The sequence below is a fragment of the Phoca vitulina genome, unplaced genomic scaffold (genome assembly GCF_004348235.1).
Source record: "Phoca vitulina isolate PV1807 unplaced genomic scaffold, GSC_HSeal_1.0 scaffold3, whole genome shotgun sequence".
Lineage (NCBI taxonomy): Eukaryota > Metazoa > Chordata > Mammalia > Carnivora > Phocidae > Phoca > Phoca vitulina.
In genome coordinates, this window is record NW_022589706.1 from 83,137,712 (window position 1) to 83,152,978 (window position 15,267).

Below are 15,267 nucleotides of genomic sequence, written 5' to 3' on the forward strand. Positions count from 1 at the left end.
CAGGCTGGCTGTGGGTGCCTGAGTAAGGGTTCAGTAAGATAAACACACAGATCACTTTAACTGGAGGTGATGTGGTGCTCTAGAACAGGAGTCAGAACGGAGTTCTCAGTGGGGTCCAGCCACGGGCTTTGAGTGCTCATTAGATTGTTTGTGGTTACAAGGCCGTTAGGTAATCTACCGGCCTCCTCTGTCGTTGGCTCGGTGGAATACCCTCTGAGGCTGTGAACAAGGACGGGACCGTGTAATCCTGAAGTCACTCACAGTGGGGGGGTGTCAAACACAGCCCTCGCTGCCTAACACAGCTTGCTCCTCAGCGGATACCGTCCCCACACGTGATTTCACAAGAGTGGGGAAACCCTTGGCCTTTGGTTTCCCAGCTGCCTTCTCCCTTGTCTGTTCCTGGAGCTCACTTTGGGTCTTTTGCTTACAGTTTGCGTCAGCCCACCCATCCGAGTTTTGGTTTGCAGCCACAAAATCTTGTGTTCGGAGAAGTGTGTTTAAATACATTTTGGGGGGCGCCTGGGTGGCTCAGTTGGTTAAGCGACTGCCTTCGGCTCAGGTCATGATCCTGGAGTCCCTGGATCGAGTCCCGCATCAGGCTCCCTGCTCGGCAGGGAGCCTGCTTCTCCCTCTGACCCTCCCCCCTCTCATGTGCTCTCTCATTCTCTCTCTCTCAAATAAATAAATAAAATCTTAAAAAAAAAATAAAAATAAATAAATAAATAAATACATTTTGGCCCGGTTATTAGGACTTGGATGAAATGATTTAGCTTTTCAAACCCATTTGGCCATGTGCAAGAATGTCTAGTCCCTTCCCTGAGAAAGCTTTCCTGGCCATGAGTGCCCAAAGGACCCTTCTTCTGAACTGAAGGGACAGTGTGCAGGGTGAGTTTTTTGTTTTGTCATCAGCCGTGTTGGGCTGTCTTGTACTTTCTTGGTGTGGGACGTGGTATGCGGTGGTAACAGCTCCAGGAACCCTTAGAACACGGAGCACCTGTCTGGTGTGGCGCTTGTGATCAATGCCTCTCCTCTTAGTCGTCCACGTCTTCTGTTCCGTACCGAGTCATGGTGTGGAACGGTGTCTGAAAAAATGAGGAAATTAATAGGAACTAGAGTCTTAAGTGGTGAGTGATGGAGGGTCCCAGTGAACCAAAACAGAATTAGGGAAAAAACCCCATTAATCCCAACTCTCACTTAGCCTCCCCTACCCTCCCCAGTTTTCTTTCTACCCTCTTTTTTCCCCCCCTTTCTTGAGGTGCTCTTTAGCATTTATACTGAGCATGAATTGACATCTAGGATAGCAATGACAGGATCAAGGAATTAAGAACTGTGGAAAGACAGAGCAAGAAGAGAGCGTGCTTCCTCTGTTCTGTAAAGGCATAATGAATCCAGGGCTATCAGAAATCTCCATTCACCCTCGCTGCTGAAAGGAAGAGGGGAGAAGACAATGTGTGGCAATAGTTCAGCTCCTGGTCTGCTTAGACCTTTGGGTCCATCTAATCCTGGGTCAAGGGACTGATGACTTTAAGGGTTTCTGCCGTTAGGAAATTAGAGTACTGAGTTGGGATAGGTGAACAGATAAAAAAAAAATAATGTTAGGGTTTTGAAATGAAGAATAACGTGTCCTTTTAAACTGGAAACACAGTGGTTGGGCAGCATGTGTACTTTTTAATTTGATCTCAGTGTTAACAGTTGTTTGTGCCAGCCATGTGATAAGAAGTTCCTGAAGGACTGTGATTGATCTGATAAAGCACACGGCTAGAGTCTATCTTCCACATCAAGGGCGTATCACATTATTTCATGTAGTTTGCAATACACCGTTCCTGAGGTGTGCCTGAAATGAGTCCTGCAACTCTGTCAACAGTACTTAACCTTCCCCAGGTATGGATCCTTTGCTGCCTTCTAGATCCTGTCTTTTCAAGGCAGGGTCACCTGTTACTTGGCATGTTGGTTTAAGGACTATTGAGTCTTTTTTTTTTTTTTTTTTTGAAGGTTTTATTTATTCATTTGAGAGAGAGAGAGCCAGAGCAGACGGGAACAGCAGAGGGAGAGGGAGAAGCAGACTCCCCACTGATCAGGGAGCCGGATACGGGACTCGATCCCAGGACCCTGAGATCACAACCTGAGCCGAAGGCAAACGCTTAACCGTTTGAGCCACCCAGGTGCCCCAAGGACTACCAAGTCTTGATAAAATATTTGTGTTCTGGTTTTGCCACCTGGGCTCGCCCTAAGCAAACTTTTGAAGAAAGTTACTTCTCACCTTGCCCTCTAATCCCGGTTTACGGCATTTTCTCTTGTAGAGCCTTATTCTCAACTATCAACCAATCATGGTGTGTTTCCTTTTTACATGGGTCATCTGAATACCAGAAAACTTTCTAGATCCTTATGAATTCTTTTTTTAGTGAGGAAGGTTCTAAGGTCCCCAATAGTGATGTTTTAGGCCAGGAATCCTGCCCGGATTCCTATTGTACTGGATAGGATGGTTTTCCACTTGCTTTAGAGGCTAGCTGAATTTCTCTACTCCCAGACCGTCCTCCCATCTGCCTGTACGCATCCTACCCTCCTTTTCCCCCTTGCATCCACTTGGGCAGGATACTGCCTGTCTTCATTACCTATTTAACCATCATCAAGGCTAGACTGGCCATGCTTCAGGGCCTAGTTGCCCGAAAGGATCATCATTGAGTACAAAAGGCAGCATGTCCTAGACCTGGCCCCCTAGGTCCCAAATGACTAGTCATTAGTGGTCTTTCTGTATTTCTCTTCTCATGTGTACTATTACCTGAATATATTTCTGAGGATCATTCTTTGATTTTTCTAAGCCTGTTCACCTGATACTAGATTGTTCTGAAACTCTCTATCTGGCTCCTGAGCATTTCAGTATTCCAATTTTCCATGCCTACCATTTTGACCCACTCAGTCTACTACTCTTGCCTATTTGCTTCAGTTTTAATGGGATATAAACTTTTGACTATTGGGTCAAACTCCTGTCCTAGCCCATCATTGTTTCCTTTGTCATCATGGTGGCTTCTAAGGACTTCTACACCATTGTCCAAGGGAGCACTCTTGCCCTCTGCAACAGCACACAGATTATTTCCTTGGAGGATGTTTTTCCTGATCAGAGCTACTCATTTTTAAAAGCTGTCAATACATCTCTAATCCATCATTTGCAAACCTATTTAAATTATGCAATGTGTTGCAGCTCCCTTCTTAACTGTAAATGTCTTGATCAGATATTAACACAGCTCTATGCACACTTTAGGCTGCCCACTTAACACAAAGTCCCCGAATACACTTTAGAATATTAGTAATGTGGTATTCAGCTGAATCAAATATTAACCATCCAAAACCCTGACTTCCCCCTACAAAGAGGAAAGAAAGTAGCTTTGATCTTTTTAGTGCATAGCTGTGGTGAAGTCATTGGTTATTAATATTTTTTAAAAGCTTTGCCCAAGGACACACCACCACCAAAACATATTATTAGTAACATACTGAATAATTTAAAACGTGTCACTAAAACTCGCCAGTTCAACGAATAAAACCTAATTGGAGGAGCTTCCACCCTTGACTTCTTTTTGGCTTTTTAAGTTAAAAGGAAAAAAGCACAACCTGGTAAGCTTTCTAAGTATCACACAAATTAGGCTGAAGTGTGATTTTATCGGCTTGTAAATTTTCTTCCTGATCTTGTGTCTTTCAGCTCAATGGAGACTCTCAGGCAAAAATACAACGGATTCTGCGATTGATTTCCGGTGGTGGATTGTCCATAACTGGATCCCATATCTTGTGTGGAGACTTCCTCTTCAGCGGTCACACCGTTGTGCTGACACTTACTTATTTGTTCATCAAAGAATGTGAGTATAACTCCTTCCCACTCTGTTGACTACTGTGGTGGGAGGGGGATCCCTAAGGCCAGAAATTGATGGGAACCCTTATTCCATTGGGATTGATAGCTATGAAAGAGACAGAGAGGTGTGTGTGTGTGTGTGTTTAAGTCATTTCAACTAGTCCTATGTGATTTGGACACTGGAGGCTTAAAACCTGACCCTGGATTCTCTAACATTTAGCATGCCTGCACAATGTCTGTCTCCCTCCTCTTCTCTAGGTATGAAAAGCTATTTTAGTGTTGCAACTAAGAAGAACACAGTGTTAAGTTTATTGCAAACAGAATCAGTGCACTGGAAAGCCAAATGTAAATGACTTATGAGTGAAACTTCCATTGTATGGAACTTCCATTCCATCATTCCAAATAATTTAATGTTTTCCCCTTTTTTAGATGTTTTCTTGTCCCATTCCAATTTCACCATTTTCTAGCCGACTTCTATGATTCAATAGGCATCTTCAAGGAACATTTTGCCAGTATTGATCATTTCTTTGTACAAAACAACATGGAGGCAAGAATGTGAAGTATCTTTCCATATTTATACACTTAATTCCCATTATACAAAATCCTTGTGTATCCTGTCAGCTTTCATGGCTGGTATAATGTCTCCTTCATTGTGGGATCTGTATTTTAGTTGCCTGGCAGATCCCCTTCTTGTAGATTTCTGAGGTTTGATTTAATTAGGCACATCATCTCAACGTCCTTTCAAAGCGAGTGATACTTTCTCCTTCATTGTTGCAACGCTGGTCAGGTTAACCTTCCCCTTTAGTTCCAGAACACTCCACAGTGTTTCTTAGAGCCTTATCTCAACTTTCTTCACTTACTCGGCATTGTAAAGAGGTCTTTTAGCAAAGACCAGCAGAAGGACGCCTCCCCCTCTGATGTCCTGCTTCTTCCACCCTCTCTTGGCCTGTCATTAATCCAAACAGGTTTAGCCTCGCCAAATGGCAGTGTGGACGTCAGAGTTTATCTGTCAGGGGTGCATAAGTGAGTTCTTGTCCCTTGGGTTTCCTGGGGTTTTAGGTTTAAGTTCTGCTTTCAGAGTATTATGACAAAGAGTTGAGGTTCTTTACAGTAGATGAACTGAAGTCTTTTTTTTGGTAAGAATTGTGTAGCTTCTGAATTGTTTCCTTTGTAAATGCCACACACACACACACACACACACACGGTACAGAGAGTAGCGTGTTAAGTGCACAGACTTCATCATACCTGACTTTTACGGCAGAGGGCGTTCTGGACCTTTCCCCTGATTTCTGCCCTCAGCCTCACACTGTGGGAGGTGGTAATGGGAAGAAACCTGAGTCTGTTTCTGCACCAATATCAGGGGGTTATCTCTTCCTTAAATGTCAGTCACTACATTTCCAATACCTAGTTATTGGTTCTGATGAGCCAATAGAGTGATCTGTGCTGTTTATGATTCTAACTCTAACTTTTGTTGGAAAAAGTTCCACCTGTGTGTAAGATCAATTATTTTCCAGTCCAGAGGTGTACTTGAGTTGTAGGAGCTTCTCTCTAATCTGAAAATCATAAGAAATTTATAGAAAAACATGAGGAGGAGGTTGGGGAGGCGTTGCATGTTGGAGCAAAGCCATTGTGGATTCAAAGTAATGAAGAGAATCACCCCAGGAAACTGAAGGTCAATTTTACAAAATAACCGAAGACCAAGGGTTGTTAGCAGCAGTAGCAAAAAGTCATAATACTCTGTGCCAGGCACTGTTCTAAGCCATTGATGCAAAATAGCTCATTTAATCCTGCAGCCACCCCAAGAGAGAAGCACTGTTTTCCCCATTTTTCAGAGAGGAAACTTAGAGAGAATGACTTCCCACGGTCCCCAGTTGGTAATTGGAGGATGGGGTATTCACACTCAAGCAGGCTGACTCCAGAGGTTATGCTATTAATTTCTTGGCTCTGTTTAGAATATTTGGGAACCCAAGTTGTCTGATCTTATAAAATTGCTAAGGAACAGTCTGGGTCTATTGCTCATTATTGTTCTTTCTTTTACTTCAGAGCAATAGCAAGGCAACTTGTGATTATTTTTATGCTTTAATGAAGGCTCTGCAGTATGTAGAGAGATTTGCTTCCCATGGCATGATTTTGGCTTGAAGTTTTTAAAACTGTATTAAGTTTACATACAGCAGGGAAAGAATTATATTCTGCTTTCTCTAATTTTTGGTGAGAAATGAAATGGCAAATCTGTAATGCTTAATACAGACCCTGCTCTAGAGTCAGTTCTGTACATAAACAGAGCATTCCATGTTTGTGCTCGTTTCCTGTGCAATTAGGAAAAACCATCACCTTCTAAATGACACCACGTGTTACTGTTCTGAGGAAGCGGTGCTTCCAATGGCTTCTTTGAGCAGTTTGCTTCTAGAATTAGATGCATTTTCCTATATTTTTTGTTTTCCTGCCTTTTGATCTGTTTGCTCTCTTTCCTTGTTTGCTTGGTTGTCGTGAGTAGATTTGAATGTTGTCAAGAGAACAGATGAAAACATGGGACCAGGACCGTTTTTGTGGGCTTTCCACTACTGTGCAAATTTTATCACTGGGGCCTAGGTTCCTTATAAAATTAGCCCGAGGAGGTCAGCCTAGCTTTAGAACCAAATGTCTTGCTAGGAGAGGGGGAAATTTTTCTTTCTTTCTTTTCTTTTCTTTTCTTTCTTTTTTAACCTTGTTACCACAGAAAGTCCATTGTATGACTATTCAATGGCAACTAGGGCTAGGAGCCCACACAGACAAGTGGAGTGGATTAATATTTGTATCGTTATCTTTTAGCTCGATGTTCTCCCTGTGGTAGGACGGGAAAGCAGGAAGGGGTTACCATTTTCCCATTTCTGTTTCAAAATAATTGCTATTAAATCTTTGCTTTGGGTCAGCCACTGTGCTCAGTTAGGGTGCAGTGGTCCCAATGTGGTAGCATACCTGGGAATACATTTTTGTGGAAGAGCAGTGTTAGAATTTCCAGCCATTCCTAAAACTTCATTTTCAGTTCCACAAGTAGTAAAATGACCATTCGGCCCGCCTCTTTACTCCTTGTCTGCTTCAGCTTTGCTTCTTGTGGATAAACAAATACAAAATGGTTCTGGTTTGCCCAAACAGTTTTAACTCATCTAAGGTAATAAATACCAGGGGACCTATCAGAGGTAGCTGGGTCGGTGTGAGACTTCGGGGAAGGGTGGAGTCTGTGGTTCTGCAGAATGCATATTTAGTGAACTCTCCAGATTTCTAAATGTTGGCTCAATTTTGAGTATTCTCCGCCTAACAGAATAGTTGTGGGGCCTGGATCTGGCCACCCAACCTGTAAAGGGTAAGGCCTCTTCCAGCTTTAAAATTCTAGGAGTCCGTCACTTATCTGCTAGAACTTAGTGGCAGGGTGAGCCAGCTGAGAAGGAACAAGGAGCACATTCAAAATGGAAAAGTCAGACTTCCAAATGCAAATGCAGGCTTAGTATCTTACTGTTCCACTTGGGACCAAAAGAGCAACAGCTATTTCACCAAAAACTCTTTTTCATTTGAGTGATACCTGATTTGGTGTTTCCTCTAAACTTCTGGAAATGGATCCTTTTGCTCTTCTACCATGGTTCTGCACTTAGAAATAAATATCACTATGAAGATAAACGCAGACAAATAGGAAATAAATCGGTTTGTGAGAGTATTAACTTTGTGAGCTAATAAGTCTTTAAAATAGAAAAAAAGGAAACAGCTATTAAAGAAAAAGAAAAGAGGAAGCTGTTGGTGATGAACCAGAGGGTGCATCTGTACCTCTGTCCTCCGCACTTGGGGGGGCAAGCTGTGGGGTGCACGGTCCTGCTTCACCTGATGAGCGCTGCCGTTCTCTCTTACAGCCGATCAATAGGATGACCTTCTTAGCGGACTCACTAGGAAGGCTAAAATCCACAAGTGAATGAGCCAGAATCCTAAGCTTTATATAGGGAGCATCTGTAGTTGCCATTAGCAATAACAGTATGAAATTGCTGAGAAGCAAAATATTGCTAGCCGCAAGGCTGTTTTTCTCCCCCTGGAGAAATCAGAGTAAGTTTATGTAAGACCTGAAATGACTCTTGCTTTCTCATTTCCCCCCACATTTTCCTTGACAACTACCCTTGCTTTTGACCCCTACCGCTTTTCTTTCCGATGGGATCCCTTCTGTGAGCTAATATGAGCCAATTCCAACCAACCTAATAAACAATTCTGTTCTCTTCCTTACTGAGTGGCTTAGCAGTGGGCAAGGTCTAGGATGTCTAGAGAATGACTGTTCCCCAGGGAATGACTATTAGACCTGCTATCAGTGGTCCTCTCCCTGCTCCCTTCCTATGGAGCAAATCCTAGGCAACTGACGGTGACTCATTGGGGGTTAATCTGTTTTCTTCTTCCGGTGACTTCCTGATCTTAGATTATTCTACTTAAGGTCGTTAGTGTAGCCTGTAATCACTGAATTCATCCCTGGGAATCTTATTAACTCTATACTTTTTCTGCTGTCTAGATTCGCCTCGTCACTTCTGGTGGTATCATTTAATCTGCTGGCTGCTGAGTGCCGCCGGGATCATCTGCATTCTTGTAGCGCACGAACACTATACTGTTGATGTGATCATTGCTTATTATATTACCACACGACTGTTTTGGTGGTACCATTCAATGGCCAATGAAAAGGTGAGAACAGTGAAGCCATCCCTGGATAATTTCTTTTCTTTCAATGCAGTGGCCCTTTTTTCATACAGCGGGGTTTCAGATAGCTTTAGTGGGAATGCCCACTGTCTGCACTCACGTGTGGGGTCTGGGTCAGTTCACTGAAACATATCCCCGCGACTGCCTCTTCAACTAAATAGTGTCACAAATATAAATGACATTTAAGGATAAAAGGGCGGTGTAATCATGGAGCGTGGTGTTTTCCTAATTTGACTAATCGATACCAGAGTTGAAGAAGTATAAATGCTAACTTAAAATAAGGGAACCTTCTCTGTAGAAGCATTGTGGCGCAGCTCGGTAAGACCTGCTCCCTGCCCCCAGAGAACCTAATTTTGAGGAGAAGACGGCAATTATTGTTAAACTTCAGGCAAAATAAGTAGTCCGTGGATTCCTGGATTTGGTACATCTTTTTGTGATACTGTGCTCTCTGGCTTCCCTTCTTATACTTCCTTATTTGTTACTGCTGCCTTCTGTCCCCAGACAACCTTTTCTTTGCTTCTGCTGCTCATGTGGAAAGAGCTAACTCAAAGGCCACATCTTCTGGGAAGCCTTCCTAGCTCCTGCTATCTTCCTGTCATCCCAAGATGGGATGGTTCCTCCCCTTCTCTGTGTTTTCCTAGTCTAGGTGTGTGTGCCTGGTGTCAGAGTGAGTCCGTGTAGCAGGATTTCTCTTTGGGTGGTCCCGCCATATTGTCCGATGCATATAATTTGTGAGCAAATGTCATTCCCAAAGGGTCTAAATCCAACTCTCGTTTAGTGCTATCCACTGATAGATGCCTTTTCTACGGGTTATTTTGTGTCTGTAGCTCTCCTTCCCATTTTGTAGACTCCCATTTCCACCTGCCTTCCTTCTTACACTTCCATCTGGGTATCTCTTGACACCATCAACCCCAAACCTTCACCTCTCACCTTAAATCTGTTCCACCCTGTGAGTTCACCTTCCACTCTTCCATCTTCCTGGGCCTAGATCCATCTGCTCATGCATCCTGAGAACTGTCCCTCCTGGCCAACTCACACATCCACTCCTGAGTCTCTTACTGGGATTGCAGGCAGAAGAATTTGCATGAGATGGGAAGGGGGAAGGAGCCTGGGACCAGAAATATGTCAGGATCAGGGAAAAGACACAAAGACAATTACTGCCTGGGTGGCTCAGTCGGTTAAGCATCTGCCTTCGGCTCAGGTCATGATCCCAGGGTCCTGGGATTGAGCCCCGCATCGGGCTCCCTGCTCGGCGGGGAGTCTGCTTCCTCCTCTGCCTGCCGCTCCCCCTGCTTGTGCGCTCTCTCTCTCTCTCTGACAAATAAAATCTTTAAAAAAACAAAGACAGTTATTGCCTTGTGATCCTGATTCTGCTGCTTTCTCTGTTATGGTACAATGAATGATAATTAAGAAAAAAAATAGGATGCAAATCATGAAAAATAGGTCTCATTTTCCTTTTTATTTTTCTACTTTTTACAGAACTTGAAGGTCTCTTCACAGACGAATTTCTTGTCTCGAGCATGGTGGTTCCCCATCTTTTATTTTTTTGAGAAAAACGTACAAGGCTCAATTCCTTGCTGCTTCTCCTGGCCACTCTCCTGGCCCCCTGGCTGCTTTAAATCTTCATGCAAAAAGTATTCACGGGTTCAGAAGATCGGTGAAGATAATGAGAAATCTACCTGAGGAGTAAAACAAAGGCATCAGCTCTTATACCAAAAGAGTTAACGCTGTAACCAAAGGTATAGTTTTGGGTTTTTATTTTAGAAGAACTGACTGGTAAATGAAGAAGTGGACCAAATTTCGTGTAAATGATTAGAAAGATGAAGTATTACCCTTTGACTGTTTTTTAATTCATCCTGAGAAAGGTATATTCTCCTGCAGCTCTTCATTCATTGGTGACAAGCCCCCAAACTGGGATTTTACTAATGAGCTTGTTAAAGAGGTGCCAAAGAACATACTATTCCTTCTCCTTATTCTTTATTCACTAAAGCCCTCTACAGAATTTTTTCAGGATTTTTTTTTTTCCTCCAACGTCAGAAGAATTTGTTAATGTTTTAAATAAAATATCTGGATATATGCAGCTACTGTGTAAATAGAATAACCTAATGTTGAGAGCGGTTTTAGCATTAGGCTTATTAATGAGGGGGAGATCTATCGGTTGTGAGTAAACTTGAGGTGAACTTTGTTTCCACCTTGTCACGGGGAAGGTCAGGGTCAGGTCTGGGAATGTGCACCTGCTGCTACCACCCACTGCACTATGTATCACTTTTACTTTTTTTTTTTTTAAACCGATAATTTTCTTAAAAAAAAAAAAAAAAAAGAAAGGTGATCCAGTATGGAAGTATTTGACACATCTCACAGATTTTATGCGTGTGTAAATATTTCACTTTAAAATCTCTAGGACAGATACACAGGAAACATGGAGCTATTTCTGTTAAACAAGTGGTCCTGTGTACACATTTATCTGCTCTCTGCCTGGTAAATTTGCATCTGTGCCGCACCCCCCCCCCCCCGACCCCCTAGGGCAGGTAGCTGCTCCAGCACAGGCTGAAAACACACATGTATGTGAACGGATGCTCGTGCCACTTGGGGGACAAGCCTGCGTTTCTCTCCCGTCCTACCCTGTGTGAGACCTGTTTTAGAGCGGCTAATCGGCTAATCGGAACTCAGAAATGCAGTTGGTCATGTTTCGCTGGAAACTCTTTCTTCCTAGTTACATTGTACTTTATGGAAAAACCAAGATGGAGTCTAAAAGTGTAATGTATCCTTGCCTTTTAGCAAGAGACTCAGCTTCTTATAAATGGGTCCTAAGGACATACGCCACAACTAATTTTACTTTGATCCTGAAATTACACCACGGTGCTGCATTATCCTCTCCTGTTGGAATCAGTCTGTTGGACAGTGACAGCGACCCAGTGAAGGGGGGAGCATCGTTTCTAAAGTTCTTTGAGGTGATGCAAAAAGAAGATGGATTTTTAAAAATCAGATCAGATTAATGCTGTCAGGGTTGGTTAATTTCTTGAGCCTTCTAGTAATTCTAAAACGAGATTTATGGTTACAGAATCATCAACCCTAGGTCAGAAGACAGGCCCATGAGGTGGAAGGGGGCAGTTACATTTATATTGAAGGGGAAAAAGTTGAAAATTTCCCTGCACTTAAGAATGAAAAATACCCCTAAATTTGTCATTATAAACTAGTTTGCCTTGATTTGGTACGCAAAATTGACCTTCAGATTGCTTGAGAGAAGCACAATACAAATCTTTTCAGAAGGGTCATTATTTTTGGTGCTAAAATTCTGTGTCTGTATTCAGAATGGCTCTTTCTCTGAGTAACAGAAGAATCACTAAAGGAAAGGTAGTTGAATTCAAAGGCAGGAAAAAAGACATTCTTCATCCAGTTATTTAAAATGAGAATGGAAATCCTGAATATCCTTGGCAGACTTTGAAACGCAAGTAGTTTTCTGGTATTTGTTATTAAGTAAACCAATAAGAGATAGATCTATAGTTTACCGGATGTGCTTAAGCCAGAATTTTGTCTTTCATTTGCTAAATATTGACACTTGTGGTATTTAAGGTGTCGTGCTTGAAAACACTTGAGTTTCAATTCCTGCTGTCCGATTATGAGGAAAAGCATCTGACATGGAAGCCTGGGTTTTGTGCTCCTGACGTTGGTATATTCCTTGAGCATCTAATTCATAACCTGATAGACCTGAGAGCCTTATTCAGCAGTGTCTTGGATAACCTAATTTTCTTCAACTTAAATAAGGAAAAGTATTTAAGATTTAAAAATCATGGTGTGTTGATTGTTGGAGACCCTTGAAACAGTAAACCTTGCATTTTAGTCAAGTGATGCAGTTTTTAAAAAAATACCATCACCTTTTAAAGAACTTTAAAAACCTCTCTGACCTCACGTGTGGAGACACTATTACTGCTCACGTGTTCCTTACATGTACGTGTCACAGGTGTCTGATAGACACACAGGAAGCATGTGATTTGAAAAGGAGGGAAAACACCAAAGTTTCAAGATGGGAAAATAAAAGAAATAGAGAAACTCATTTACATTTAGCAAAGCAAACTTGAAGCTTAACCTAACATGCCCCTTTGGGATAGAAAACTTAAACAATTATGATCTTGCCTTTGAAACAGTGAATTTTGGGAGCTCCTTTTCCTTGCTAATTACAATACGAGATCTTCTCCATTATCCTTTTTTTTTTTGTAAACCAGTGCTCCCGTTTGAAGCTTTTCTTGGAATTGAGTTCTGTGCAATATCTATAACAGGATTCCCATAAATTAGGCATATTTTTTCTAAATTCTTTCAAATGGAAATGGGTTCCTCTCAGATTCTATTTTTTGAGCTCCTCCACAGCTCTGAAAATAAAGCATTGCTCCTGATTCCACCCAGAGTGATTTTAAATTTGTTATTTAATTTACTGGCATCTTGGGAAACAAGTTGTGCTGAGGAAGGAAGGCTGTTTTGAGCGAGCCCGGGCCCCGGTCTGGGGTAATGAGGACCTTGCCTAAGGTTCTTTGCTGTATAGCAGTGCCCCCTAGTGGAATTATGTTATATGACTTGGAACGCAAACTTGCCACTTTTTAAAGTATATTTTCAAGTTTTTAAAAGGCATTGGTTTGGTTGTTGTTTTTTTGTTTTGTTTTGTTTTTGCCAATAATCTGAAAGCATCATGCAAAAGGGATTATTTTAAAGGTCTTTTAAACCTTTCCCAAAGGGAAAATGTGCTTAGATCCCAGGGAGTTACAATTCTAATCCTTTGTCCATTTGATCAAAGAAAATTTGCAGACCATTTTACCTCTCATTATCACAATCATTAATGTCTCCCTTTATAACTACCTATAGTTTGTTTACTTTGAAACACCAGGTTGGCAGTCTTTCTTATTTTGTATTTGTATTTTTTTTTTTTACATGCTAAAGCTCATGCAGCTTCTTTTTTAATTAAAAGTTCACATCTTGTTTCTTCAATATTTTAAGCATTTCCTTTTTATTTGTCATTTTTGTTTTGCACTGTAAAACTTTTTAAAAATTTAAGCCGGTCTTAACATATTCACTTCTGTACTGCAAGGAAGTGTGAGAAGGAATTTCTTGATAAATGAGTTTACAAGTTTTAAATCGAGCATATTTTAAGTAATATGCCATGTGTTGAAGGCTTTTCTATTTGTATGTATAAAGGTTTCTGGTATTTTTTTTAATGTCATTGTGTTGCAATAATTTAACTCCTTTGACTTACTTGCTAAAAATATTTCTTCTATTAAGAAGTGCTCTTGACTTCAATACCTAAACACTGAAAATCATGTCAGAGGTACCCAAAGATAAGTTTTTATACAGATACACACCTTTTAAGTTCTGATTTATTACTCATTAATCTAACTATGCTGTGTTCTAAATGAATCATGAATGAGAATAGTTCTTTATTATGGAATTATTTAAAACTGTCCTTTAAAAGAAAAAAAAAAAGAAGAAACTGTAAACATAAGCTAATCTAGTTGCCAAGTTGGAATTCATTATTTAATTTACCTCCTATGCAATGATTAATGCTGCAAAATGTATGGTTATGTTACAGTATATTCATAAAAGAAATATCATTACAAGGTGTGAGAGGTAGCCTGTTGCATTCTTTCGGAAATTTACTGTACTGTTTCAATGTGTTAAGTGCCTTGTTGTAAAGTAAAATTTTAAGTCTAGAATTCATTATTTTCCTGACATATTTTTCATTATAATATATACTGTATGCTATTGTAATAGTTTTATTAAATGCTTATATTTTAATCAAACATGTAAATTTCAGAAGCTCTTTTCTCCTTCCCCTAATACCTTAGTCATTGGTCTCTCATATGGGATTTGTGTTCAGGTTTGTTGTTGTTTTTTAAAGAGGAAATTATCTTTGTTTAGAAATGTTTTCCGTGCTTGTGCTTTTGTGTTCGTAAAAACATTTCAGGAGGTATTTAGGAGTGGAACTGTAGTTTATACTTCTAAAAATGCCATTTTACATTTACATTTTAAGTGCCTAATTGTTAAAAACTAATTTATGTTTCTACTCTAAAGAGCATATGTGTGCTTGGTTTCTAATCTCCTTGGCTTTGCTTTAAAAAAAAATATAGCAAAAAAAAAAAAAAAAAAACAAAGAGCCTATACTTTGTATTTACCAATAAACCACAGTGACATCAACAGTCTTTTCAAAATTAGTAATACTGTTTCTATTTTAAAAAATGTGTTTTCTTTAAAGGTTTTAAATTTTTGTTTGGTTTTAAGTACTTCTTAAAACCACAAGAGGATTATTTTCTCCAAGCACTATTTTAAAAATAAGGTGATAACCTTCAATTGATAGAACCGTAAGTAAACTGGAATGTGTTATTTTTCCCACCCTCGGACTTAAGGTGAAAAATAATTCAGAGCAGTGTAAGGTCATTCGTGGAGAAGTAAAAAAATCAGCTACACGCTCCATAATTCTGATTTCCACTGTTTGCAAAAGGACAAAATCATTAATTCTTCAAGGCAAGCAGAGTCCTTTCTGTTCCTCAGTTCTCCCGACCCTCCTGAAAGAAATGTCCTCCTCATGCCTTCCCTAATGGGGCACTGGGGTGATGTCTTCTCCTAGACTTGTAACCATCACTGCCTCCCTAGATGGCAGCAAGTTGCTTTTGGAGCCTTGAGGGAAGATGAAGGCTGGACCCACCGAGGGCAGATTTAGTAAAAGCAGTTCAGTGGGGCAAGGG

The 15,267-nt window shown here is 40.8% G+C and overlaps 1 protein-coding gene across 3 annotated transcripts in view; it reads left to right on the forward strand.

Annotated features, from left to right (window-relative positions):
• Positions 1-14,699, forward strand: part of SGMS2 (sphingomyelin synthase 2) — a 101,683-nt gene extending 86,984 nt beyond the window's left edge. For all 3 annotated transcript variants that reach the window (XM_032400966.1, XM_032400967.1, XM_032400968.1), the window contains 3 exons: positions 3,695-3,848; positions 8,358-8,524; positions 10,019-14,699. In XM_032400966.1, coding sequence (XP_032256857.1) covers positions 3,695-3,848; positions 8,358-8,524; positions 10,019-10,222 — 525 coding nt within the window. In that variant the 3' untranslated portion in view covers positions 10,223-14,699. The remainder of the gene's footprint in view (positions 1-3,694; positions 3,849-8,357; positions 8,525-10,018) is intronic.
• The last annotated feature ends 568 nt before the right edge of the window (positions 14,700-15,267 follow it).